Here is a 25783-nt window from a genome sequence, read left to right on the forward strand (position 1 = left end):
AAATTTACGGTGCATACTGAGAGACCTAAAAAACAATGATGGTGCTTCAACACTAGGTGAACATAAGAGGCTCTTAGTTGAGGTTCACAATTATTGAACCCATAGGATTATTTGGGTCATAATTATTCCACCAGGCACAAATTGAAATAAAAATGTTTTCTGCTTGATGTTATTAAAAATAAACTGTGCACCTTATGTTGGAGTTACACGAGCTTTGTAAGACTTCCCACCCTTGAAGCAGGCATTATTTTTCAAAAACGATTCCAAAGCTTAAAATGATGTACAACATACCCAACTCAGCTTTAGGTGCTCAATTTAAATACACACTTCTCCCATTTACGAGTGGTTGGTAAAATTTAACTGATATTTTCTGCATTTTCATTCAAATTTGTCAGGTTGATGGATATTTTTTCATAAACCTTCGCAGAGAGAAAAAATAATAAATATCATCACGACTACAACTTTTATTGTTATTGGTGCCGATGGTGTTTAATTCCCATGTGATTTATTTACAATCTATTATCCCTGTTGTACCTTCAAATGTTTAGTTTTCCACACTCCACCTCCCGGAGTTATGAATCAAAGACTAGAATACCGAAATATTATGAAGCTGAGCAACTCGAACCTCAGGGCTTGGTGTCAGGGCGCGAAAATGATATCGTTTGTCATATGTCATGTGAACGCGCGTGTGGATTTAGAAGTTGGTTGGGTATCAAACGGTGGTACATAAAATGTAATATATAACTGTAGGATCACATTTTTCATCGCCAGCTATAATCATGGAATTGAAAGAAGACATAGAGTAAGCTTTATAATTGTTAATGTACCTAAAATATGAATATGCGACTGGATAAACTTAACAGATTTGTTTTATGTTCCTGTAAATTTTAGGCACAATAAAAAACTATGGACGTTAATATCTGGAACCAATTTCCCACTTTCGAGTGAACGGATGAGTTTTACGCTGGAAAAATCAAAAAACCACTTATTCAATGGCATTAATCATTATAAATCTCCCTCGGCGCAGTCAGAAGCAGAGTTGAAAAAGCATACTGATCAATCAATATTTGATTTGGTTGTGACTCTCAGCAAGATGATGGTAACTTTTATTATTAACATTAATGGTATGTGAGGGTAGAGCTTTTTCTTTCCGAAGAGAGCGGTTAATGTAAGGTCAAAAGGCCACCGGAATAGGGTGAAATGTTTGTTTTGTTAAAATGTCAGCTTTATCCAGAGAATTATGTATGGCATAGGGATTTAAACTGAGTACTTCACCCTTATCAAACCATTTTCTTGTTGGTTTGGGTTCATTTTCAATCAGTGAGTTCTCCATAAAAATTCAGAGCTGAAATGTTTAATGATATTAAGTATGCTAGAATATACAACATACTTATATGTAAACGTAACGCTATGAATGGCGTAATTTAATAATGATTTTTCATATTTTTGCAGAACCTTGATGCAATACAAGCATGGAATCTCTTTCACTACTACTTGAGCGATGAATTTCGAGGATCCGAAGAAGACCTTTTGAAATTTATGTCAAATGAAAAAAAGAAGCCACAGCTACTTATTGATATATGGCTTTTTTATCGAAGTGAAAGAGTTTTCCTTTTGCAGTGTATAAAACTTATCGTTAGTCATTGGAATGATGAAGACCATCCACATCATGTTGGTAGTCAATATCGTTAAAATTATTTAGCTGTGGTGTCATCTTCACCTTATAATAACTGAACAATTTATTATATTTCAGCAACATTATGCAGTGCTGCTTGATTACTTTGACAAGGATGACTTTAAGAAATCTCTTATTTCTCAACTTATCAATGTCACTAATGAAATACCACCTTCAAAAGGCCAGCATGGAGACTTTGTATCAGGAAATGTTACCAAGCGTTGGGTATATTCAAATCTTAGGGAACAGTTGGAGCTTACACAAATATTAGCCATTTATATGAAATGCTATGGGTTGACATGCCATGATTTCCTTACTCTGCTTAAACTTTTCCAGGTAAGCCAATTATTATGTGTAGTAGGATTTTATTAATTTTAATGCATCAATGAAAAACCAAGAGCTGAAAAATAAGCGTAAATTTTCCAATTGCCATTTGGGTTGTACATTTCATATGTCACACGAATGTCATCTCACAACTATTCACCCGAAACAATTTCCTGAAAATGCTCTTCTGTGAAATTATCAATCTTAGTATGTGGTTTTTATAGCCAAACATTGTAAAATGTGCGTTTAAAATACTTTGTAGCATTTTCTCTACATTTCAAAATATCAAGAGGCTCAATAAGATATTGATTGCCTTGCCAACGAATCTAGAATATAGCAGATTTAGTTGTCTTTTACATCTTTTATACTGTATGGGTAATTTGGAGACGTTCATTTTGAATTTGGAAGAATTTTTTGGGAATTATTTCTGAAGCAGTAGGACTTTTTTTGTGTAAGAGCAAGTCACCTTTATATGCCGTAATACTAATCTGTATGCATGCATATTAATTTATTTATGATTGATGGGTCTAAAAGAATAAATCCAATAATTTTATTATTTAAAGAATGTTTAATTTAAATTTTAGAACCATTCCTTTGGATATGATATTGCCAACATAGCTCCTCTGGACGATATGCATTTGGAGACTGCTAGAATGCTGAGCTACACAATCAATATTTTGCTCTTAGGTGCTATGAATTTTGACACCATATTAAAAAATCCAGAGTACGTATATGGATGTGTAATAGATGCATTAACTCTTATTGAATTTTTTTATTAAGTTTTGTGAAATCTAAAGAAATTTCTCTTTTATTTCAGGGGCTACAACCATATATTTTGGGAAGATGAAGCTACTTTGAGACAAATTGATGAAATCATATGTCAGTTAAGAATATCAGAACAGTATGGCCCACTCTTTCTCGGCTGGATGCTTGTGGTTTATTTAAATCCAAATGAAGTACAAAACATGAGGTATCAAAAGTTAGGAGAGCAAGCTTTGCAACTACGAGTTTTCAGTTTCATGGAGAGAATGTTGACCCATACATTGTTTAAGGTGTGTTTCAATTTCATTAAGTTTGTTTTAGTTATGTTTAGAATTTACATTGCATAAGTACCTGTGTTAAATATGTCTAACTTGGTAGCCTCGACCAGTGTGCTGCATGAGGTCCATAGGTCAATTTTTTAATATAAGTTAATAACACTGGGAGTGCCGGGGTTATTTGCCTACCTCCCTAATACTTGATACTTTCAATTGATTAGTAACAGTATTTCACAATTTTTGACTAATATTTCTAATGTGAATATTTTGCTTTTCAATAATTAAGTAATTAATCCCCTAAAATGTATGATCTAAGATTATAATCAGTTCAATAAAAATATAATATATTAGTTTAGAGTTAATGTCAATTTGCAGTGTTTTGATGATTATTTTCCATTTGAATTGTCGTACTGCTTTAGATCTTGTATCATAGTCAAAGAAGGTAGGAATGCAGAATAAGAAAAAGAGCTTTAAGTCCTCATGAAATCACCTTTTTGCGGCGGCAAGTTTGCAGCTCAAGCTTACCCATGGATATGCACTTTGTGAACCACCAAGTTGGTGACCCTGAATGTTTAAGATGGCTTGTACAAATGGAACCATTGACTGGGTTGAGCCCTGAAAAAACAACTGATAGGGCACTGATTCTTAGTTTGATAAACATGTGTTTGTATATATTTCCCCAGGGAGAATGGCACAAGTCCATTCTTAGCTTGGGCACTGTTCCCTTTGCTGTCTGAAATAGAAATGCACCTGTGTGTGAATTCTAGTTGTCTTTCAAGAGGTAAAACACTCAGCATACCATTCTCAGGAAGACCTATAAATTGTACACATGTCCTAGATTAACAATAAGAGATTAGATAATGAAGTTCATCCTTGTATTCTTCTGAAAAGGGATGTTTACATGTGTACTGAAATAATATTTAAAAAATCTTTGTCATGTCAAAATTGTTTTTAAATACCATGCCTAATATTGATGTCTCTTTTTCTTTCTTTGACTCAGGAAAAAACTGTTTTTTCCACCATAGCATTCTCTACCATATACCAACTCATTTCTCTCCTTGCAAACACGTTTGAGAAAGATAACCTAGGCAACACATCTGATGTTCTTAGCCTTGTGGCTGTGCTACTTAGTCATTCAAAAATGGCGGATTGTTTTTGGGAGGATGGAATGGAAGAAGGTGTTGGAGCTCTTTACTGTCTTGCCAAAGAAATGTTTCCATTGCAGTTTGGGCCACTTGTCAAAATGGCTCAAGGCCTTGTCTCCAGCAGCTCTAGCAGCTGCAGTAGGGTGAGTAAAATGGTGTTTTATCTATGGATGGTTCAGTGTCAGTTTTTCATGTTACTAGATGCCAAGTATGATCTCATTTCAATATTCACTATTCATTGGTTGATGATTTGATGATTAAATTAATTTTTTAAGGATAATTTTTTTGTATTCATGACAACAAAATCATTGAAAAGGTAAAATGCCAAATTAAAGTTAATTTCTAATGTTCACCCAGAAATTACCAGTAGAAGGGGGTACCCAATAAAACTGGAATTATTTTTTTAAAGCTATGAATTTAATTTTTTTGCAAAACAACCTATTTCACCTTCAAAGTACTCTCCATTGCACTTAATACATTTGTCCAATATGAGGTTCCATTCTTGGAAAACTTTTTCCAACTCATCTGTTGTGATGCCCTGTCAGCTCCTGCCTTGGTTTTTCTTTACCGCTTCCACGTCATCAAAACGTTGTCCTTTTATGTGTCTCTTCATTCACGGAAACAAGAAGAAATCGAGCATCAGCAAGGGAGTCATGTAGTTTATGGCTAAAAACTGGCAAACTAAAATGGGCGTATGAACATGTGCATTCGAATGGTGGGAAAAGCAGTCGTTTGTCTCCCAAATCGGGCCTTTTTTGTTGCACACTGTTACACAATCTTTTTAAAACCTCCAAATAGAATGCCTGATCAACAGTCAGACGTGGTGAGATGAATTCAGAATGCACCACTATCCTTCTCCCATTGAAAAAACAAATGAACATTGTCTTGATGTTTGATTTCACTCTACGAGATTTTTTTGGGTGAGGTGATGATGAAATTTTCCACTGGTTTGACGGTTGTTTGGTACTGGATCCCTTACCATAGTACCATGGCTTGGAAAAGACCTTGGGAAAAAAATGGCTGGTTCAGAGATGGTCTTTCAATGCTTGGCAAGTTTCAATTGGATTCTCTTTTTGCTGTTCCCGTCAGGAACCAAGGCACAAATTTTGCAGTGACCCTTCTCATCATCAAATCTTATCCAAAATTATTCCAGATAACTTATTAATCTCTTCAATAGTCCGCTGTTGGTCTTCAAGCACAATTGCACTAACTTTTTCTACAATTTCGTCAATTCTTTAAGTTGATATACGTCCTGATAGCAATTTGTCATCAAGTGACATTTCACCGTCTTTGAAATGAGAAAACCATTAGCACACTTTGAGTTTTGCTCATAGCACAATCCTTGTGAAGTTTTCAACATCGCAACAGTTTTGCAGTGTTGTCCCCCAGCAGGGAGCAAAACTTCACTGCGAAACGCGGTTCACTTAAATCTGCGGTAATGAACAATGAGGAGCAAGCAAAACTGCTTTCACAAAAAGAATACTTGTGACTGAACACAACTTTCCCAGATGACATCAACGCATGTGCAGAACTCTGAACGAGGTGCGCTGTGCTCACCTAGTGGAAGAAATGCATACTACATAAGCTCCACCAACGGCAGCACTAATCTGTTTATTTTTGGGTGGCTTTTATTGTGGGGTCCTATGGTTTGTTTTTCCGATGAAACTGTGTCACCAAGATTTGTGGGGCAACTGAAGGGCATTAGGAGAGTAGCTTAGTTATGATTTTAATATGATGGTGAAAATATCTTTAATAAAGGCTTGAAGGGATTGAACAATAGGGAAGTGATGGAGATAAAAAGATTGCTCTGGTGGCTTCTTTCCAAGTCTGTTTACAAAAGTTCTAGTGGATAAGACTGTTTTTATGGACAGAATGAGCTTGAAGCAGGTAGATTAAATTTAATTGACCTTGATCTGCCCGAGGTGCAAAGCAAAACAATTCTTATATTCTCACCTTGTTGATAAACATTTTTATTTTATTGCCATTTATGGTGAGAAAAGGATGAAATTATTTTTGCCTGCCATTGCTGCTGAAAATCCTAACTTTTATTTGAATATGGTGGTAATTTTTACTTTCTGGGTGGTAATAAGGAAATTGTGGTTAGAGTTGTTATTCACCCTCTCAAAGAGCTAATGAGCCCTAATAACATCATGTAAACCCATTCCCACATTCTAGTTAAACATCTGATTGGAAAAAATGTGGACTATAAATTCATATAATTGTGATGTTGCTTTTTCACTCCTTTAATATTTTCCTTCTCTTTTCTAATATAATATTTTTCCCTGGTCAGGTGCTGGCAGATTTAAAACATCTGAGACTTTTTGCTGAACCATTGGGTAATTCTGTAGCCACATATCTTGGTGTTGATGAGGACACTGCAATTTGGGCCTTGAATCAAAACAGACGGCCCCTGAAACACTGTAGGATATTACTTCTTGCTGGAACAAAAGGATATGCTCTAAAAGGCCCTCCTCCCACAATTCATTGGGAGTGCAACTACAGCATATGGAATGTTCTTTATGACACCCTGAAAGAATTGCTAAACCAAGTAAGTTAGCGAAATGATAATCCATAATCTAAGTTTCCAATTACTTACTAGTTTCCTGTGCTACTTTATGAATTTGAATGCAAAGAAAGTGACATTAATTCTGAAAGTCAAGTTGATAATGTGTAGGAGACCATGTAATTATGGTTGAGATATCAAATGTCTTAATCACTGACGTTAGGAAATTATACAATAGTAGAATAGCATGTGTATAACAGTGTACTCAATTTTACTTTTAAGGTTTCTCAAGGCTCAACCAATGTTGAGCCATCTACTATAGACATGGGTGTGGTCACATTAAAATTTCTTAAGAAAATATTGGAAACAGAATATGTACTCGATGAGGACATGGATTCTACAGTGGAATTGGTTTTCTATCTTGTGGACAAGTAAGCTGTATAGAGTAAACTTTTTTTTTAGCTATTAGTGAAGGGGTTTATTAAGTCCTTAAATTTGAATTTTTCAGATTTTCTCAAGTACCAAATGGGCCTGTTTCTGTTCTTGCTTGCTGCATGGAGATTTTTGCCACATTGATCTTAACTTATTTTGATGATGTGAGCATGAAGCTGAAAAAAACTGGATTCTTGCCACATGTGAAGAATGTAAAGTTGGATCATATCAGTTACATCAATGGAGATTCATTCGATGTGGGAATTCTTGGCTTTCAGCTTGCCCGAGAGGAATGTGTGACTGGCCGTTTTGATTTGCTGAAAGCATATCTGCAATTTCTTGAAAACATAGTCGAGGTGAGTGTCCAATCAAATTTCACCACCCAAAATGGTTTTTTTTTAATCCCATTCATTCATATCAATTGTTGGGCTCATCTATATTTGAGGAATGCTTGATCAAGTACAATCTATACTTGTGGACAAGTAAGCTGTAGTTCATCTTTCACAGTACAAGCTATTGAGTAGCAAGACTGTCAACTGTCTACATGGATTAAACTTTGGATTTTCCGCCATTTTTTATTTGGCATAAGTAGCAATATTTTCTCCACACTATACGAGATACGTTCAAGTTCTAAGATCCCCCAATTTGTTCATAGGACTAGGAGTACTGGGTCTGTCCCAAAAAATAAGTAGAATAAATCTGAGAAAAAAATTTTTGGAGATACAATTACTACTTACTAAAATTCTTCAAAATAGCACACTTCTGTTTCAACATAATGATGCCAGCACCTCTGCCAGTTGCGGTACGCTTCCTGGAAGGCATTGACGAGAACCTCATTCAGGCACCTCATCGTGGCCTCTTTGAAATTCTGTGTTCCTAAATGGCTGCCTTTCAATTTTTTTTTATTCTTGGGAACAAGAAGAAGTCTGGCTGTGTCACATCCCGACTTGAGGTCACTTTCACAGCTGTCCAAGAGGTCACGCAAGATTGTCACTTGAACAGCCTTCTGATCTTCCAAAAGCACCTTGGGGACTATCTTGGCACACACCTTTCTCATGGCTTAATCATCTGTGAGAATGTGATGTACTGTGGTTTTCAGAATATTGCACTCTTATGTTAATTCACTGCTGATTGCTTACTTCTGTGTTCTGACACTCGGGTATTGGTCAGAATTCAGCATGTCTCTCACCTTTTGCACAATTTCATTGCAATGTGTCATTTACAGACATCCAAGGCTGCCCTTGTCGTCAACCTCCTCTCTACCCTCCCAAAACATCTTGTGCCAATGGAAAAACATTCCTTGGGACAGTACTTCATCTTTATAACATTGTCTCCAAGCTCAATTTCCTGAGCTTGGCCCATAAATGTTATCATTTATCAGTGCTCTATAAAACATGGCTTTGTGAATTTGTGACACGATCCCTGAACAGGGGTCCAGTCTAGCAGTGATCCACACACTGTAATGGCCCATAGGCAACTGATGCAGATTGCGTTGATTTACCAAGACTTCTTACCACCTATCCCACCGCAAATCAATGCACTCCAGCCATCTGTGTTGGTAGAAAAAATATCATTCTACTTATTTTTGGGTTAGACCCTGTAGATAGAAAGATGTGGTTGATGACATTGACGGCTGCTCTGTTAGTGTACAGAGTTGCATAGCTGCCGTTTGAGGGAGAAGCTTTTCCGTGTTTAAAATGACATCATTTAAATTTTAAGGATCACATTATCATCTGCTTTATTCACTGGCATGGTTTAGCACCCATCAAAATTCTTCAAGTGAGTGAGATGTACGGTGATGGTGTTATTATGTGAAAAATGTATGTTTGAGGGGTGTGGCAACTCAAAGAATGGCCAATGATTTTCCTTAGAATTATCATTACCCTGAGTAATTCATATCTTTCCCTCATCCCACTCCTTCCCTCTCCCACTGCACAATTATTGGCCATTGACAACCTACCTACCTTATCTTATTCCCAATAGGCCATAAACGTAAGTCCTTAAGTCCTTTTCCCATTTATGATTACGATACAAACAATATAGCTAATCATAAAATGTGCACGTCAGCTCAATATGCTTAGCCACTGTCTTAGAACTTCAAATGTAAAATGCCTTCAAAATGGACAATTGGAATATCAAAATACATTGAAATACACTTAAAGCAGACAATGGGAAGCATTCCATTTTTCTCACAACTGTTACATAATTGCTTTTGTGACTCCTCTGCAAATGAGCACCACCTACCTCTAAATATATCCTTGAATCAGCTGGGCAGAGAATTTTGTCATTGTTGGAAAAGAATGGTAGAAATATTGTAAAATGCAAAGTTCATCAGAAGTAAAATGTTTTTGAGAATTCCATTCATTTCACTGTCTTGATCACTTCTTTTGCTATTAAATTGATGAAGTACTCAATATTTGTGTTGATGGAATGGAAATTGCCTCAGAGCAATATGTCCAAAATGCATTGTTAAACTTCTTATTTTAACTTTAGTTTTTATTATGCAGCCTATTGTCTTTATTTATAAAAAAAGAGGCACTGACCAATATTTATAAATTTCTTGAAAGAGAGAGCTAATACTTCAAAAAATAAATGAAAAATTAAGTTGGGGATTCGAGATTTAAATATAAATTTGCGGGAAACAAGTTGAATAAGTGTTCAGTAGGTGAAATAGACTTTGTTTTAATAAGGTTTGGGCTGTGATGAATGTGTATAAAATAGGGAAAAGCATAATATTGAGTATTGTAAAATTGAATTTTTGCTGTTTTATTGACATTTTAATGGACCATGTGCCAGTTTCATTATTAGAACTAGGTTACAATTTGCCATTTTGGAACTGCAACATGGTAAAAGATATTTACTGGGAGTAAAATAAAACTGTTTCTGGCGTGACTTGATGGAAAATCTTCTTATTGAAAATGACAAATAACTTGGCTTTTCCACATAGAAAATATTATTTACGATCTAGGTTTCATTATGGTGTAATAGCTTCAGATAAGACCTGAAGATGAGATAAGAGTAACCTGAAGAGTTATACCATAAGGAAACCTAGGTCATAAATAAAATTTTCAATGTGGAAAACCCAAGTTATTTATTTTTCATTTTCATTTTACTGGGAGTGTTAAAGAAGAGTGAAATAGGCTATGGGTTAAATGAGGCTGGTATACAAGTGTATTCACATAATCTCTTCCAATGAAATTGTCCATGCCTGGCATGGCACGATGAAACAACATTGTGTATATGACGAACACATTGTGCTGTCCTGTAAATGGATATAGTATAAAATGCACACTTTCATGCCTATGTATTAAGTGCATTGTATGTTATAGTATATAAGTAGACAGTATAAAGCATGTTTGTCATTTAAATAACCTCTGCTGATCTGGCTGAGGTTAGCCATGTGATTGCCATTTGTATCCTGATTAATTTTTTGATGAATGTTCTCTGAAATCACCGTTGAACCAGTGTTTATTAGGACTGATTTTCTAGTCTTCTTCACGTTGTTTGAAGGGAGCTACTATATTTGGTCCTATGCAAATTCTTAATGGCTTTTTAAAGTGAGGGATGATTATACTTATTTGTCATTTGCTTGGTATGTTGTATAATTTCAATGTGCATTGAATTTAACTGCCGTGTAAAGATGGGTTTGTGCTAAAATTACTTTTTTTACTTAGAATTTTGGGATGGGCAGCATGAATCTTACTTTCCATATTTTTCTGTTGGAAGAATTCTGAAACAGATCCGACCATCTTATTTGGAGGACTAACATTTGTAATCAGGGAAGTGTTTCCATGTTACCTGACATGGCATTATCAGAACCCTTTGGATAGCAATTTCATCGGCCGGAAGTGTCTCCTAATCTTCCATAAAATTTTGACTGCTGATCTGGCAAGCTTGGAAACTGAAAAAAATTTAATGAACACCGTGAGAAAAATGTGTGTATATAGTCTTCTGAACTGTGATTCTGGGATGACTCTCCTCAGGATAGTTGCAACAGGTAAATATTTACTGACTACTTGTTCCCTGGCTAAGCCTTTGTGTATCTGCATTTTTTCATTGTTGTTCAATTTTAGAATTTTGTGAATAAGTGAAAAATTAATATCCATGAAAATTTGGAAATCATATGAGGATTACTAAATGAACTTAAACTTAATTTTTGTAGTAATGAGTACGATTAAAAGAGCTTGGTTATCTGTAATGAATTAATTATTATTCTACTAATTAATCAATCAATCAATTTTATTTATATTATTTTATTTACCTTGTAAATAATGATTATATATCCTTACTTTTAATATTAATTGTGTAACTGATGAGCACTGCAAATGCAGCACATTTCGTTAGTGAAATGCCTCAACGAAATACTAATGGAATGTGTAATATTTTGACTTGTGTAATTTTCATGAATTTATGATCATCTGTGCTGTTTTATACTTATTCTTCCACATCACTTTTTCCATTATTAAAGTGATTAATGTAAAAATTTGGATAAAACTTGAAATTGGATAGCATCTATCTTGGGACACTACTTAATATACAATGCCTTCTTTGAATCATTAAAATTTAATATGTGATATCTGCTAAGTTTCTCAGCCCAGGTTTTAGTAATTAATAATAGGGTATAAATATTATTTGGTATTCAGAGGCTTTTTAAGTTTGTCTGTGAAATGTCAAGCTTGTGCCCCATTTTGATAATGGTAATTGTATCCCATTGTTAGTTATTTGTTACAACCTCAGAAAAGATTTTAATGTGCAATTATATAATACCGCTGGTCATTGTTGCAGGGGATCAGTTCATACAATCTCTGATGGAGCAGCAAACAAGTTGGATTGGTGGTCAAGGAGGGGAATTTATCAACATGGTGCAGTTGTCTCTGTCTGTACTCAACAGAGTTTTTATGTTGAAAGCTGCTGTCCAGGTGAGTGACATTCTTGTGTTATTGGGATTAATTTTTTTACTTAAGTTAGTGATGTTGGGCTCCTAAGTGGGTGGAGCATTTAGTTACTGTTTGGGTGGTCCTGGGTTTAAATCGAAATGATATCTCTTGGTACTGTTAGTTAAACCTAATCGGTATGGTTTTCTGGGAAACCATAGGCGTCACTAGGAAAAAATTGGGCCCCTTTCCCTGTGCCTGTGAATTTCACATGCTTAACAATAATTATTTATTTGTCATTAAATGACATGCATGTTTCTGAACATGAACAAATACCTGGCGAAAATTCCTCCTATATTGGCTTGTTTAGAATAAATTCATTTTTGTATTATATTTTTGAATTTCAAAATCTCCAAATTTTTTTCTATCTCATGAAATTCTTGAAAAACTTGACTCATGCATTGAAATTACTTCTACGATGTTGAGAACCTAAAGAAGCTCGGAATAATTGTGAGCTATTTCTTGTGATGCACTTTTAATGTGTAGCAGCATTTTTTTTTTTACTCGGATGAGTGCATGAAATATATATTCACTATTAATGACATAAAGTACCTTCTTCTAAAGAGTGGTTTCCAGCTTCATTATTGGTAATCAATCTTACAGGCTTGATTTGTAATAGAAACATATCGGGTGAGCTCTGGTATTTTTTCTCAATCTCTGTAGGGTTTGCGGTTGTACCTTATTTTAATGGGGTAAGGATGATCATTTATGTTTTGGAAGGATATTGAATTGATCTGCATTGGTTTGATTCATACATGGACATGACAATAGGTGTATATTTCATATGTATGGTGTTCTGCTGATAAAGTTTAATTTATTAAAGAGACTGAAAATGAGATGTCTTCCAGTGAACAGTTAAAATATTTATTTTGCAATTTATATGTATTCCTCAAAATAACTGTCTTTTTGCCTTTTAGGACAAGAAACAACATTCTTTGATAGAATTGGAAATATATGGCCCTCCATCATGGAATAATGGACTAAAATTAGTTTTGGTCGTTGCATATTACATATACCATAGATTCAATCCCACTTTACCAACATTGGCAGTGAAACTTTTGAAAAGATTTGCCAAGGTAATTATGCTTATTTAGCCTTGTTTAATATATGTATATTTATCTGCAACTGAGCATTTTGATTACATTATCATCCTTCAGTGTATTAGAGGTGAAAAACTTGGGCCATTCATTTGCTTTTCATCAGTATTTTCCCCAGCTAATAAAGTGCATAGTTTTGTAGACCATCTTATATGCTTAAAATCAAAATAAAAAGTTTTAAATCTACACTTTTTATTGCATATTTCATTGAAAGTCTTCAGAGTTAAAATATATGAAGGAAAGTCTAAGTTTTTGGAAGTAATTGAATTATTGCTATCAATGATATTTCAGCAATTCAGAATTTTGTATTTTATGTTTTCAGGAATTTCCTGTTTCATTGTTAGCCTGCTTTGGAATGGAAGGTGATGTTGTTAGGGATACCTTTTTGCGGAGATTAGAATCAAAGACAGAAGTTGTTGACTTAAAAGTCGCCATCCTCGAGTTTATTACTGCTTGTATTGAAAAACAACCTGGGTTAACTGAAGTTTTTGTGAATATACAGCATACATCAACTTTTAAAAGATTCAGAACAGAGGAAGAGAAGAAAAGTGGGCCTCAAGGAGGATGCCTTAATTTTATATGTTCAGTCCTTAAGTCTGCTGAAAAGGTTTGTCATTTATTCATGTAATAGTATTTACTTTTGTTATTATCCAGTTTTCCATGTGTCAAATAGTTCATTTTATGTTTTACAACTCTGTGTGTATAATTACCATTTTTGATGTCCTATGTCTTGTTGAAAGACTAACTCCAAAAGACCCAGGAGCTGAAATTTTATGAATATTTTTCTCGAACTAGGATACAGAAATACTTAATATTTTTTGTGAAAGCTTAAAGTCATTTGATTATTAGGTGGAGGATAGTCCTTTTTTCTTGCTATATAACAATATGTAAGAAATAGATAAAAATGTGATTGAGAAAATTATCTGTAAAAATGCAATTATGGTTAATAATCATGACAAATAGTTTGTAAATTATAGTGATTGGAATATTAGCTTTTCTCATTGCTCTCCAGTGTGGACTTGTACACTTGTAATGGGTTCTCTGAAACACTCAGTAGTCATACTGAAGGAAATGATGCCAGAACATAAATTTTCTGTCTGCACAGTATGGCTTACGAGGTCTGTTCAAAAAGTATCACGACACTTGTGTTTTTTCAAAAATTGTTTATTTATACATGAATCCCTATTTTGTCCCCTTCTAAGTAATCCTCATTAGATGATATACACTTGTGCCAATGTTTTTTCCAATCCTCGAAGCACTTCAAAAAATCATTTTTTGTGATCTCCTCCTTAAATGCAGTCTTTATCTTGTCAATCGTAGTGTAGCGTCGTCCTTTCATGGGCCTCTTCAGTTTCGGGAACAAGAAAGTCACTGGGGGCCAGATCAGGGGAATACGGTGGCTGCGACATCATTAGTGTGTTGTATTTGGCCAAAAATTCGCATGCAAGTACGATGTGTCATCAGGGACATTGTCATGGGGCAAAGGCCAATTTTTGTTCTTCCCCAAATCCTCGCATAACTTGCAGGTAATATTCTTTATTTTCCTCTCTACCCTGTGGAAATCACTAATGATGCACTACACCCCTGCAAAGAAAGAAAACTGTAAGCAAAATTTCACATTGTACCGAACTTGGCGCACTTTTTTTGGTCTTGGCTCGTGCTGCAGCTTCCATTGGGGTGACTGAACTTTAGTTTCCACGTCATAACCATAAACCCATGATTCGTCACCAGTTATGACCTTCTGGAGCAAATTTGGGTCATCGCAAACAGAGTCATTAGCAATGTTAATGTGTTGCTGTTTTTGGCCGAAATTGAGCAATTTTGTTACGAATTTTGTGGCAACCCGTGTCATGCCCAAATGATTGGTAAAAATCAAATGGCACGAACCAATGGATATGTTTAGGTTCTCAGAAATTTCTCTAATGGTGATTCGACAATTGGCCAATACTATTTTCTTCAGTTCATCAATGTTTTTGTCTTTTGTTGACGTGCTTGGGCGTCCGGCACACTCTTTGTTGTTCACATCTTCTCGGCCCTCGGAGAACATTTGGTACCACCAATAAACGTTGCTTCGGTCCGAGGTAGCTTCTTTATATGCCACAGTCAACATTCACAATGCGCGCGCTTAATTCCATTTTTCACGCATAATTTGATACAGACTCATGGATCCATTTTTTGGAACAGGCAAAATTCGAAGACAAGCCAAAACACATCCAAGCAAAACAGCTGTCAACAATTGATTGAACATTTTAAAATGGCTGAACCTTTCGGCATAAGTGAGAGATGTTTGTACCAACATAACGCCAAAAAAATCAAATGAAATACAAGTAACCTGCGAAAATTCAAAATTTGTGATACTTTTTAACAGACCTCGTATCTATGCTATTGAGTCATGGGTACACATGCGGAAGCATGCTAGAGAGTGGTGTTGTAATGGCCAGATTTTTCTAAGATGTATTTACCAGTAGTAGATTTCTACTACTAAATTTTGGGCTTGACGTATGCTGCTATTATCATTTTCAAATATTATTTTTGGGATTGAGGAGCTGGCCCAAGTTATTGAGGACATGAAAAACTTGACTTTACAGGGTCCAACTTGGATGCTATAGAAGGGGTCTAGTCTCTTGAAATTTCAGTTTCTCCCAGAATGTGTTCCCTTCTTGAATCTGTGTGTTATGTTGCCAGGCCTCCATTGTCTTCATTTGCTTGATTTCCCATTGTCATTTTTTTAAGTAATATCTTTTTCCATTTTATGTCCTTCCTCCATCTTCTCATATCTGGAGTTCATTTCCTTCCCTTACTCTCTTCTTTATTTTTCTATTGTCTTTGGTCTGTTTTGTCTGCCTGTCACTTTCACTATCATTATTTATTTCAACTTCTCTTTATGATGATATTCCTTTGAGGGTTTATGAATGATCTTAGGACAATTTTTTTAGACATCGATGATAGACAGCAGATTAATGCACTGTTTGGAGTCCAGTCAAATAGGTTATTGCTTGGAACACGATTATGATATTTTTATCTCTGTTTAGCAGAACAAAATCATAACTTGAGTTTTAAAATGTCCACTTGGGAATCATTGGGGCAGTTTCTCCAGACAACCTTGTGACCGTGAAGACCCAAGATAATTTCTAATATTTATCCCCCTCTGCAAAAATAATGGTAGTCAAGATCCTCCTTATTGTTTTGTGACCATGGCAATAGTCTGGTGATTGCAGGTTACTCTTCAAGTGAGACACAGAGTTGCTCCTTTGTGAGATTTACCTGCAATTTAACAAAGTGCATAATTAAGCTGTAGTCTCAGGTACCATGTGGATCCAAACACATCACATGTGGCAAATAATGAATTTGTTCTGTCTTAGAAGTGTGCTCCCACCTTCAAGCAAAAGTTTCTCTATCGGTTCTAAGCAAGCATGAAGGGCCATCCCAAAGGTATTTGAAAAGGATAATGTGCTTTTTTGGTAGTTGCTCCTGACTGACTACAATGTGGTTTTTGGCTACCTAACTGACTACAGTGGTACAACACCATTGTTTTATAATGGACATTCTGTTCGTCTAAATACTGACATTAGTGTATTTTTATTTGGATTGGAAAATAATATTCAGCCTTTTTTTTATCAGGATGAGCAGTGTTTGAAAGGCCCACTCTACGACTCATCCATTGATTTGATTCATGCTTTGTGGATAGCACAGAAGGAGACCATCATTACTTACCTGGGGAACAAGGAAGGATTTTGGAATGATCTTTTATTGCCTTTGTTTTTGCCTCCATGGTAAGTGTTATGAGATAAGTGTTTATGAATATGCTACATGTGGTTTGTGAATTCAATGCATGAGCCAGGTGAAACCTCTTAAGAGCTTGAATTACAAAATTTCAAGGTTAAACACTGGATGATAGATGCATGATAACTATTTAGTCTTATTTCGTTCTTTTTAGTAATATATATTTTTATTTTTAATTAAATCAAAACTACTTGCCAGACATCATCAGCCATTCAAAGTTTGAACAAAACATATGTCCTTGCTGCATTTGTTCATTTATATATTAGGAATTATAAATGAGCGCAATGTGAGGACTGTTAAATAAAGAATGGTCATACTTATTTTTAATGATATACATTTAATAATTCTTAAAATTTTGGTGGTCCTCAAAAGTATGGATTTCCCATTGGATGTTAAACAACAGTCCCATCTTAATGTAATTTCAGTTTTGGAAGCCATTTTTTTGGTTGGCCCTTAAAAGTTGCCTTAGAAGCCTTCATTGCTTTTGATGTTGAAAAATGTAGGTGAACATGTTTCTTCAGATTGGGGAACTGGAAAAAAGTCACGTGTGGCTAGGTCTGGACTGTAGGGAGGATGAGGAATATGCATGATGTTGCTTTTCATGAGGTATTCAACTCCAGCATTTGTGGTATACAGCTGTGCATTAATTGGGGGGGTCTTTCAATGCTACTTAGGGTCTCTCAACAGTATTCCATGATAATTTCTCATACTGCCAGCACAAACCCAACATATGCTTCCTGTAGCATTAGGCAGGCCATGACTGACAATATATTCAGGCAAAAGCAACATTTAAACCGGTGTATTGCTCTTTGCATGTTACCTCCCATCATTGATGCAGATGAACTGAACATGTTTCTGATTGAAATGGCTTCTGCTGATGCAATACTGAATTGAGATCAATAAAACTTCTTCCATTGCACAATAAGTATAGAATACAATAAAATTAAATCTTTGCTTAATAAATTATGAAAATAAAAAAATGTATGATCAATCTTTGTTGAATAATCCTTTTTTAATGCTTCACTATCAATTATCTGACTAGTAATTTCAAATGTGGAATGAATGGATGTATGTATGAGAGCATTTATGTTTTGTGTAGTCACGTAGTGATTTTCAGGCGAAGTTCCTGTTTTTTATATTTTAACATTCATTTATTTGTAGTTCGAATTCAAGATCATGTGCTCTTATATTTAACATATTGAGCCTTGAGCTATTCATGAAGGGTGTCCAAATTTCAAAAAATCTGGAAGGACTTCTGCAAAAATTCTTCGGGGAAGACAAAACCTATTTCCTGGATTGGTCCAAGGTATGAAAAGAGAAAAATAAATAAATTTGTATCAAACTATGTATTTTCATGGGCTCTTGTTTTTCTATACCTTAGGCATGTGTTGCAGTCCCAGTTTTTCTCCTTATATATCTTTAATTTTTAATATTCTCCTAATATTTCTTCAGTTTATTATCACCTCTTTGGATAAGGAAATCATTAAGAACAAGAAGGCATCAGATGTATCCAATGAAATCACCATCCTCACATCTTGGAAAAATTTCATCACCATTATGTTCAATCAGTCATTTTCTCTGAGCAAGCAGCAAATAGAGAGTACATACGAAGTGATTGTGAGCACATTCTTTGCATTGCTTGATCAGATGAGTGACATGAAAGCAATTGTGCTGTTGTCAGAATTTTATTTACTCATCTTGAAAGTTTTCAAAGAGTAAGTTGGTTTGTTAGATTCTGTTTCTATCATTTCTTGTGTATCAATTTTGGTTGATTATTTTTGGTAGGAACAAATTTTCCTGACATTATTTGTGGTGCATCTAATTTCAGGAAGTGTTTTTCTTCCAAGTCTAAGGCAGTTGAAGACCTTAGTAACTTATTATATCGTGTCTCTACGGCATATGAGCAGCTCCATCCTCGAGCACAGGATGCAGTCCTGGCCACAGCCATGATTTCACTGGACTTTTTGTCTGAAGAAGTTGTGAAAGGTATTTTCTGTCAACTTTTAATGGAAACATAATCCTGTACAAGTATATAATGGAAGTATTTCTCATAATTTCAGATGAAGCATCTCTGGAGGCTTTAATGTTGGCCATTTCGAATGTAATTAGTGTTGAATCTTTGAGTGTTCTGAAAGATGCAGCTGATGGAAAGGCTTCCAAAGCCTCACACAGTGCCACTGCCTCTGTTACATTACTTCATAAGTTATTGAAGATTGTCAAGGATAACAAAAACTGGGTAGGAGTGCTTAAAAGCACTAAAATTGACAGTCAGCTTCTTGTGTCCACATCATATTGCCTTCAGGTATGTTGATAAACTGTTGAACAAAATCTTTGGTTTTTATGACTTAACTATGTATTGTGCAGTGAATACAGTATCAGAATACATAGTCTGAAAAATGTTTTCATTGAAGTTACCCATCTTTGATATTTTGAAGGTCAATGTTGTTAAAGTATTTATCGATAACATATGAAATAAAAACTTCTAGCACTCTCACAGGAAGTCTTACACATATAAAAAAGATTTCATATTCATGATGGAAATTTCTCCTATACCAAAATCATAGACAATTTTGTGGTAGTTATACATAAATGTGTATACAGTTGAGTTGCTGTTTACACAGTTCATGCCCTTCTCCATCAAAAATTATGCATGATAGTTGTTACTCTGGTGCCTCATGTGTTTGTGATTGGCAATATTATAATGTACACATAATGAAGTCATGTTTGGGTTATTTCTTGGTTATTTAATTCACCCTGTTAGTATTGTTTCTGATTTAATCAAAAGAAAGAAAAATAGAATTGAAAATGTTTACTGGTCAGAGTCCTTTAAAGATTTTAAGTAGTCATACTATTATTCAGAATAATTCTCTTCAATCATGTATAATTTTTTTTCAGATGCAATCAAATGTTAAATACGTGAATAGTGTATTTCATCTGTTTTGCTTTCTTGTTGATACCCCTGTGGGCCATTCATTAGTCATGCAGAACATTGGCTCTTATCTATGGCTACCTCTAATGGCCTGCAAGGAAAATGTGAGTGTTCAAATGTCTAATATAGAGATTTAACTATCCATTTTTGTCTCCTGTTTTATAATTTCCTGACTTCAGACTTTGATTCTAATTTGACATTCATTAATTTTGTTTATGCCCTGTTCTTCTGCAGGCTCAAGAGAATAAGAATCAGTGGAATCAAATTTATAATCTGGGTATCAAGCTTTGTGCTTGGTTTTTGCGTGTCCACCAGAATACATTTGTGAATTCTGCCTTTGATTTCATACTTTTCAATCACAATCATCTTATGAGCTCAATGGGTATGCTGCGATTTAATCAATATGAAGAAACATTAGACACAATTTATGAAACCTTATGCTTACTAAATGAACTAGCAAAATTTTACCATATCCATCTCACGGAAAAGCAAACACTCAAGAGTTTAATTGTAAGTATGGGTTTTTTTAATGATTCATTCTTCATTGAGCGCATTGTCTTATCTTTTAATATTTGTTTTCCATTCTTTCTTCCAGAAAGGTTTAATTGTCACCCTGCATGCTAGTATAATTGCTCTTCAGGACCCAAAAGGCTTAAAAACTACTGAGTTAGTTGTGTATGACTCTGATGCTGAGGTAAAACATTCCTCTGACAGAGAGTTATCGATGGAGCAGATAAAAACAGTTCACAGGTAGCTGCCATTCTATGGAGTTTTAAAAGTTTTGTCATTGTATGCTCTCTGTTTAACTGTTCATGTGCTGTACATTTAACTTTCCAGGTTGTTTGAAATAAAAAGTATTTGCTTGCACACATTGATGAGGTTGACACCAAGCTTAGAGTATTTACTGACTGAAACAGGAGATGACCTTTCTAATTGGGAACCAGTTGTTGTTCTGACTAGTGACAAAACATTCAGTAACAATTTAATATCTGTCCCAAGTTTGACGTATGGTACTCTGTTATCATCAGCATCAATATACTGTGATGAGATATCTAAGGTGAGTACCTTACTGTTTTAATGAAGGCAGATTGAACAGGTATTCATTTGAAGGATGACTAGGAGATTGTTGTTTATCACATTAGTGGCATGATGGCTTGAGGATGCTGTGGATTCCGAGGAATCTCTGTTAGTTTTACTTGGTGCTCATGGAACTTGCAAGTACTTCTCATTGCATGGGGTGGTTTCAATAACTCCTAGGAATAGACTCCTAGCGTCATAGGAATGAACTGCTATAAGCAATGCAAGGTTAAAGATCCTCACTGAGAGACTTTTTTTGCAGTTTAGTTCAGCTGATTTATGCATGATACATGTTTTCATCTAACTTTTACCTGAATTTCTTCTTGTGCAAATGATGGCAAAGTAAATTTCTCAACATTATGCAAATTTCCATTTCGACCTTAACATTTTAAGTGTAGTGACTGAATTTGAAACTTTAGTGGTGCAAGCACGTGCAAACCGAAGCATACTGATCTTTTTTGTTGTAATTGACATTAGAGCTACACTTGAACCTTGTTTAGTACGTATGATACCTTCAACTAATTAGTTATCCTGTTATGATAATCTTTTGTTTTTAATTTATGGCAGCTGTTCATAAATTCAAAATGCCACTTGTCAAAAGTATTTTGTTTGAAGCCATCTAAAGAGATAGGCATACTGTTTTAATACCTTTGTGGGCTGTGTATTGTAACAGGTTTTAAATGCAAACAAATATCTTGTTCATTAATTGCTGTAAAAACAAGCAACATCAACTTGCATGCTGACTTGCGTTTATTTTTTGTATGCTTTAAGACATATGTGATGCTAAATTATGTTAAATAGGTAGCATTTCAGCCAACTAATTTCATCGGAAATCCTATGCCTATTTGCCTTGATGCATATGTTTTCTCTTTCCTTAATCCATATAGGGAATGAAAAAATAGTAACTTTGTGATCCCACTGAAATTTTCTTACGATACGACCTGGGTTCAATATTGTAATAAAGTTTCTGTGGGATCACAAAGTTACTCTTTTTTCATTTCCAGTAAGAATCGATTCCATAAAGTTACGCTGGAAACCATCAATTACTCAATACTTTCAGAGACGCAAAATCATTTCTATGGAACTGCATTATCTGCAAAAATGTTTAGCCAATGAAATACAGATTTAAATCCATTTATTAGCACCATATAGTTTTCATAAGTATATGTGCAACCAATTTCATCCAAATTAAATAAATTCTGCCTGAATTTTGGAAATTTGTGAACTGTTTTCCACTCTTTCTGAATGAAACACAGTCATTCACTAATTAAAGGTGGGTAATAGTTTCCTCAGCTGACATAGGTACTGTCTGTTGAGTGATGCCACTGGTTACTCCATCAATTTTTTGAATCTATTATCCAGAGTCGGTTCATTTGGAAGGAGTTCTGTTGTCACATTAACTGTCTCATTTAATCTGATTCATAAAATATAAAATGGTTGATAAGTTTTTCTGTTTCTTTACAGCAAGAGAAATTTTTGACTAAATCATCATATGACCAAACCCATTATGAAGTTGTGTGCTTTGGGTTTGAGTTATTAGTCACATTCCTTCTCAGTCAGGCTGCTGTGATTGCTGCTCATTTAAATTTTGCTAGTGGGGAAAGATCGCACCTCCGCCAAGAGCTAGCTAGAGAAATAGTAAGCAATCTTATCATTTAATTTTAAACTAAAGAAATCCTTGCAAGTCTATGAATTGAAATTCAAAGACTTGTGGCTGAATTCCAGTGTTTTTGTAAAATATATATTAAATATAACTTGTAAATTATATTTATAAATAATAAATATTTATATTATATTATATTTATAATAAATTTAATATTATTTATTCAATTAAATATATCCCTTTGAATAAAGGGATATATTTAATTATTGAAATATATACTCGTATTATAGTATAGTGGGTCACAGTAGTCCAGAGTGTAGAGCGTTGGACTACTGACTGGAGGGTCCTGGGTTCGATTCCCGGGCAAGTCTCTGGGCACCTGCAGCTCCACCCAAGCTATATGATTTTTTGGGTACCAGGTCTTCCTGGGAAACCCTAACTGGCACAGGGAAAGGAACTGGCCCCCCTACCCTGATGAGTGAATTTCACATGCCGTCATGCTTAGTACTAGGCGAACTCTACCATCACCTACCAAACCAACCTTCGGGTTGATTATTGTGTTTCTGGTTTTTTATTAAGATTACTGTATTTATGGTTTTTTTAATATAGTATCATAAATAAATAAGATATATTGTGATTTCAAAAGTATTGACTATGTTTGATCTAATAGTCAACGAATCTGTTGAATATGATTTTGTGGCATGTGATGTTCTCAGTAAGCATAATAAATAATAGAATATTTTGTGATTTGACTAGAAAATCAACCATTTAAAATAATCTTGGTTTCTTTATCCTTAGTTGGAGCATGTATATACTGCACAGAAATGTGTGCACGAAAAATCAAGGAGTGGAGGAAATTTGACTCCTGGGAAAGAGAGAACTCCAGTAGGGCCCCCTAAACCCTTTGCTGCACGAAGGTTACTCTCATCTGGTGCTGAAAAAACCCTGCCTTCCACATCTAGTCAAGACAAAAGTTCATCCACATTTTCCACTCCCAAGTTAAGAACTCACCCAGAGAGTAGTGGAATCCACTCAAGTGCTGGTGTTTCTGGAACACCAGGTAGTGCAGATGTTTGTGTTGATTTACCAGATTTAGAATTTTTCTCTTTCATGACTCACATTCTCAAATCTTTTCGATGACCCTAATTTTTAGTGACTTGTCACAAAAGTTGTTCAGGTTGAATTTAAAAGGACAGTGATTATATGGCTGTAAATCATTATGGTGAATTCATAAAAAAAAGTGTTGCGTGTGACTGTGGTGTGTGAGGAAATAAAATTTTTTACATTCATTTTCTTTTTCCTGCATTTGGTATGTTCTTTGAAAAGATTATTGGAGGAATTTGACAGAAGTAATGAAAAGCTGTGTTTAGAAGATCAGAAAAAAAGAAAAATATCTTTCGATGCATCTTCACCACCTTCTTCCATTTGGCAATAGTGTCACAAAACTCCCTCAGCCATAGCTACACTGGAGGCTCTCGAATAGGATTTACTTATGGTAAGCTCATATCTTTATTTACTCTGGTGAATGCATTGAATAAGCAAGAAAAATATAAATCTTCTGTCCTAGGAATTACTTCATTACGTATGCAACTCCCTACTATGTAATTGAATTGGCTAATTCTAGTGACTCTTCAATTAAAATTCTAGAGTTTTAGATGATTTGAGAGCACAGGGACAAAATCTTTCACCTTGACAGTGACTGAACCAAACGTTTTCTCAGCTTCTCTGCAGAGCTCCAGTACTTAATGCCAGCCAGACCCTCTGCACTTGCCATTTGTTAGGGTTTTTAAAGGAGCTGGTGTAATTATAAATCACATGCCATTGTAAAACATTTTTTTCTAAAGGGATTTAAAAAAAATTGTATCTTATGTTAAATGCATTCATACAGTCCTTGGGTTAAATTCAATATTTAAAGATAATTTTAATTACCTGGGCAAATTCAGAATATTCTGATCAAGGTAAATGATTATTTTAACTGGGTTTTGAGCATTTTTAAGTTTAACTTTGTTTTAGATAGCCTTTCATCATCTGTTCCACACAATAGATAATAATGATGAAATAGTTTGAAATTCATTCATCAGGTTCACTGCTACTTAAGACCATTTGGTTGGTTTGAACTCTGCAGGTAAGAAGAAAAAAGAATTCTCTTTAACAATTGCCTTACTGAAAGCAGTCGATAGGTTCTCTAGGTGTCAGGCAATGTAATATTTGACCTTGGGAATCAAGACCCAGTATGGGCAAAACTAGCTCATAGGATCAGAATTGCTGACTTTAGTATTTAGAGACAGATACTGTCCTCATAGAAATTATGCCATCAAGAGTACAAAGCAATTTTATTCCTGTCATGATTATAGACAAAGGTCATAGGCAATGTCAGATGCTAGACAGCACAATGAACTGCAGATCAAGCAGCACCATTGGCTGAACAGTCAACAAATGCACTAGAGCATGGCTCTCCATTGGTGTTTGTGTACTGGATGTCAGGGAAATGCTTTGAATTAAGCGGAACTGATTAGTTATAAGCCTGAAGACAACCCATTTGTGGGATATGGATTGTTAATGCCCAGTGAAAACTGGTGTAAAACTCAGCAAGTGGATTTTAGAAATGAGGATTACATACAAATTAGAGCTACATATAAATAGGGTTTCTTAATTACTGCATCACTTTATGAAAGAATAGAAAAAATAAAATGCATTTATGCTACCAATGTTGTAACTTGCTAGGATATCTTTTGTTGTAACTTATGGAATGCAACATAGTTTTTGGTTTGCTCCTGCATTGTTCCACGTAGCTGGATGGAGGTTTCACTTGTTTTTTTGGTCACCATCATTAGGTCTGAAGTTCCAGATGCAGCACTAGGGAAACTATTGTCTGGTCAGATGGAACAAAACATACTAGTAAATAGCCCAAAAACCATGATGCTGATAGTACTGGTTGTCAAATTTATGTGCATATAGCACTAATAGTTTAACGAATTTTTCATGAAGTGGTTGCCAGATTGAGGATGGTTCAATTATAATCAAGTGAAACCAAAATCAATTTTTTTGCCATGTCAGTTGAGCTAAATGTAAAATTAATAAGCATGTGATGACTCAAATTAACTTTAATATGATTTAGACATTTTCGTGTACTTTGTGTGTTAAAGTTCTAGGAGCTCCCATTTTTTCTGACAAACTGCTTAACATCATAAAGTTGAAACTCCTGTTCCTCCCGACATAATCCCCCTCAGAGGCATACGTTTTT

General features: G+C 34.9%; 1 protein-coding gene across 1 annotated transcript; it reads left to right on the forward strand.

The window, feature by feature from the left end:
• The first annotated feature begins 700 nt into the window (after window positions 1–700).
• On the forward strand, window positions 701–23828 carry Nup188 (nuclear pore complex protein Nup188). Its single transcript, XM_071587507.1, has 25 exons — window positions 701–802; window positions 892–1099; window positions 1453–1671; window positions 1754–2011; window positions 2584–2723; window positions 2817–3051; window positions 4037–4324; window positions 6472–6729; window positions 6967–7115; window positions 7193–7472; window positions 10843–11113; window positions 11902–12035; window positions 12968–13126; window positions 13470–13754; window positions 16769–16920; window positions 18092–18236; window positions 18383–18645; window positions 18759–18916; window positions 18991–19232; window positions 19826–19963; window positions 20094–20369; window positions 20455–20609; window positions 20697–20916; window positions 22401–22574; window positions 23338–23828. Exons 1-25 carry the CDS (start codon window positions 780–782, stop codon window positions 23677–23679), a joined length of 5172 nt encoding a protein of 1723 aa, XP_071443608.1. The 5' UTR covers window positions 701–779; the 3' UTR covers window positions 23680–23828.
• The last annotated feature ends 1955 nt before the right edge of the window (window positions 23829–25783 follow it).

Source organism: Hetaerina americana, unplaced genomic scaffold (assembly GCF_022747635.1).
Source record: "Hetaerina americana unplaced genomic scaffold, ioHetAmer1.1.p SCAF_3, whole genome shotgun sequence".
Taxonomy (NCBI): domain Eukaryota; kingdom Metazoa; phylum Arthropoda; class Insecta; order Odonata; family Calopterygidae; genus Hetaerina; species Hetaerina americana.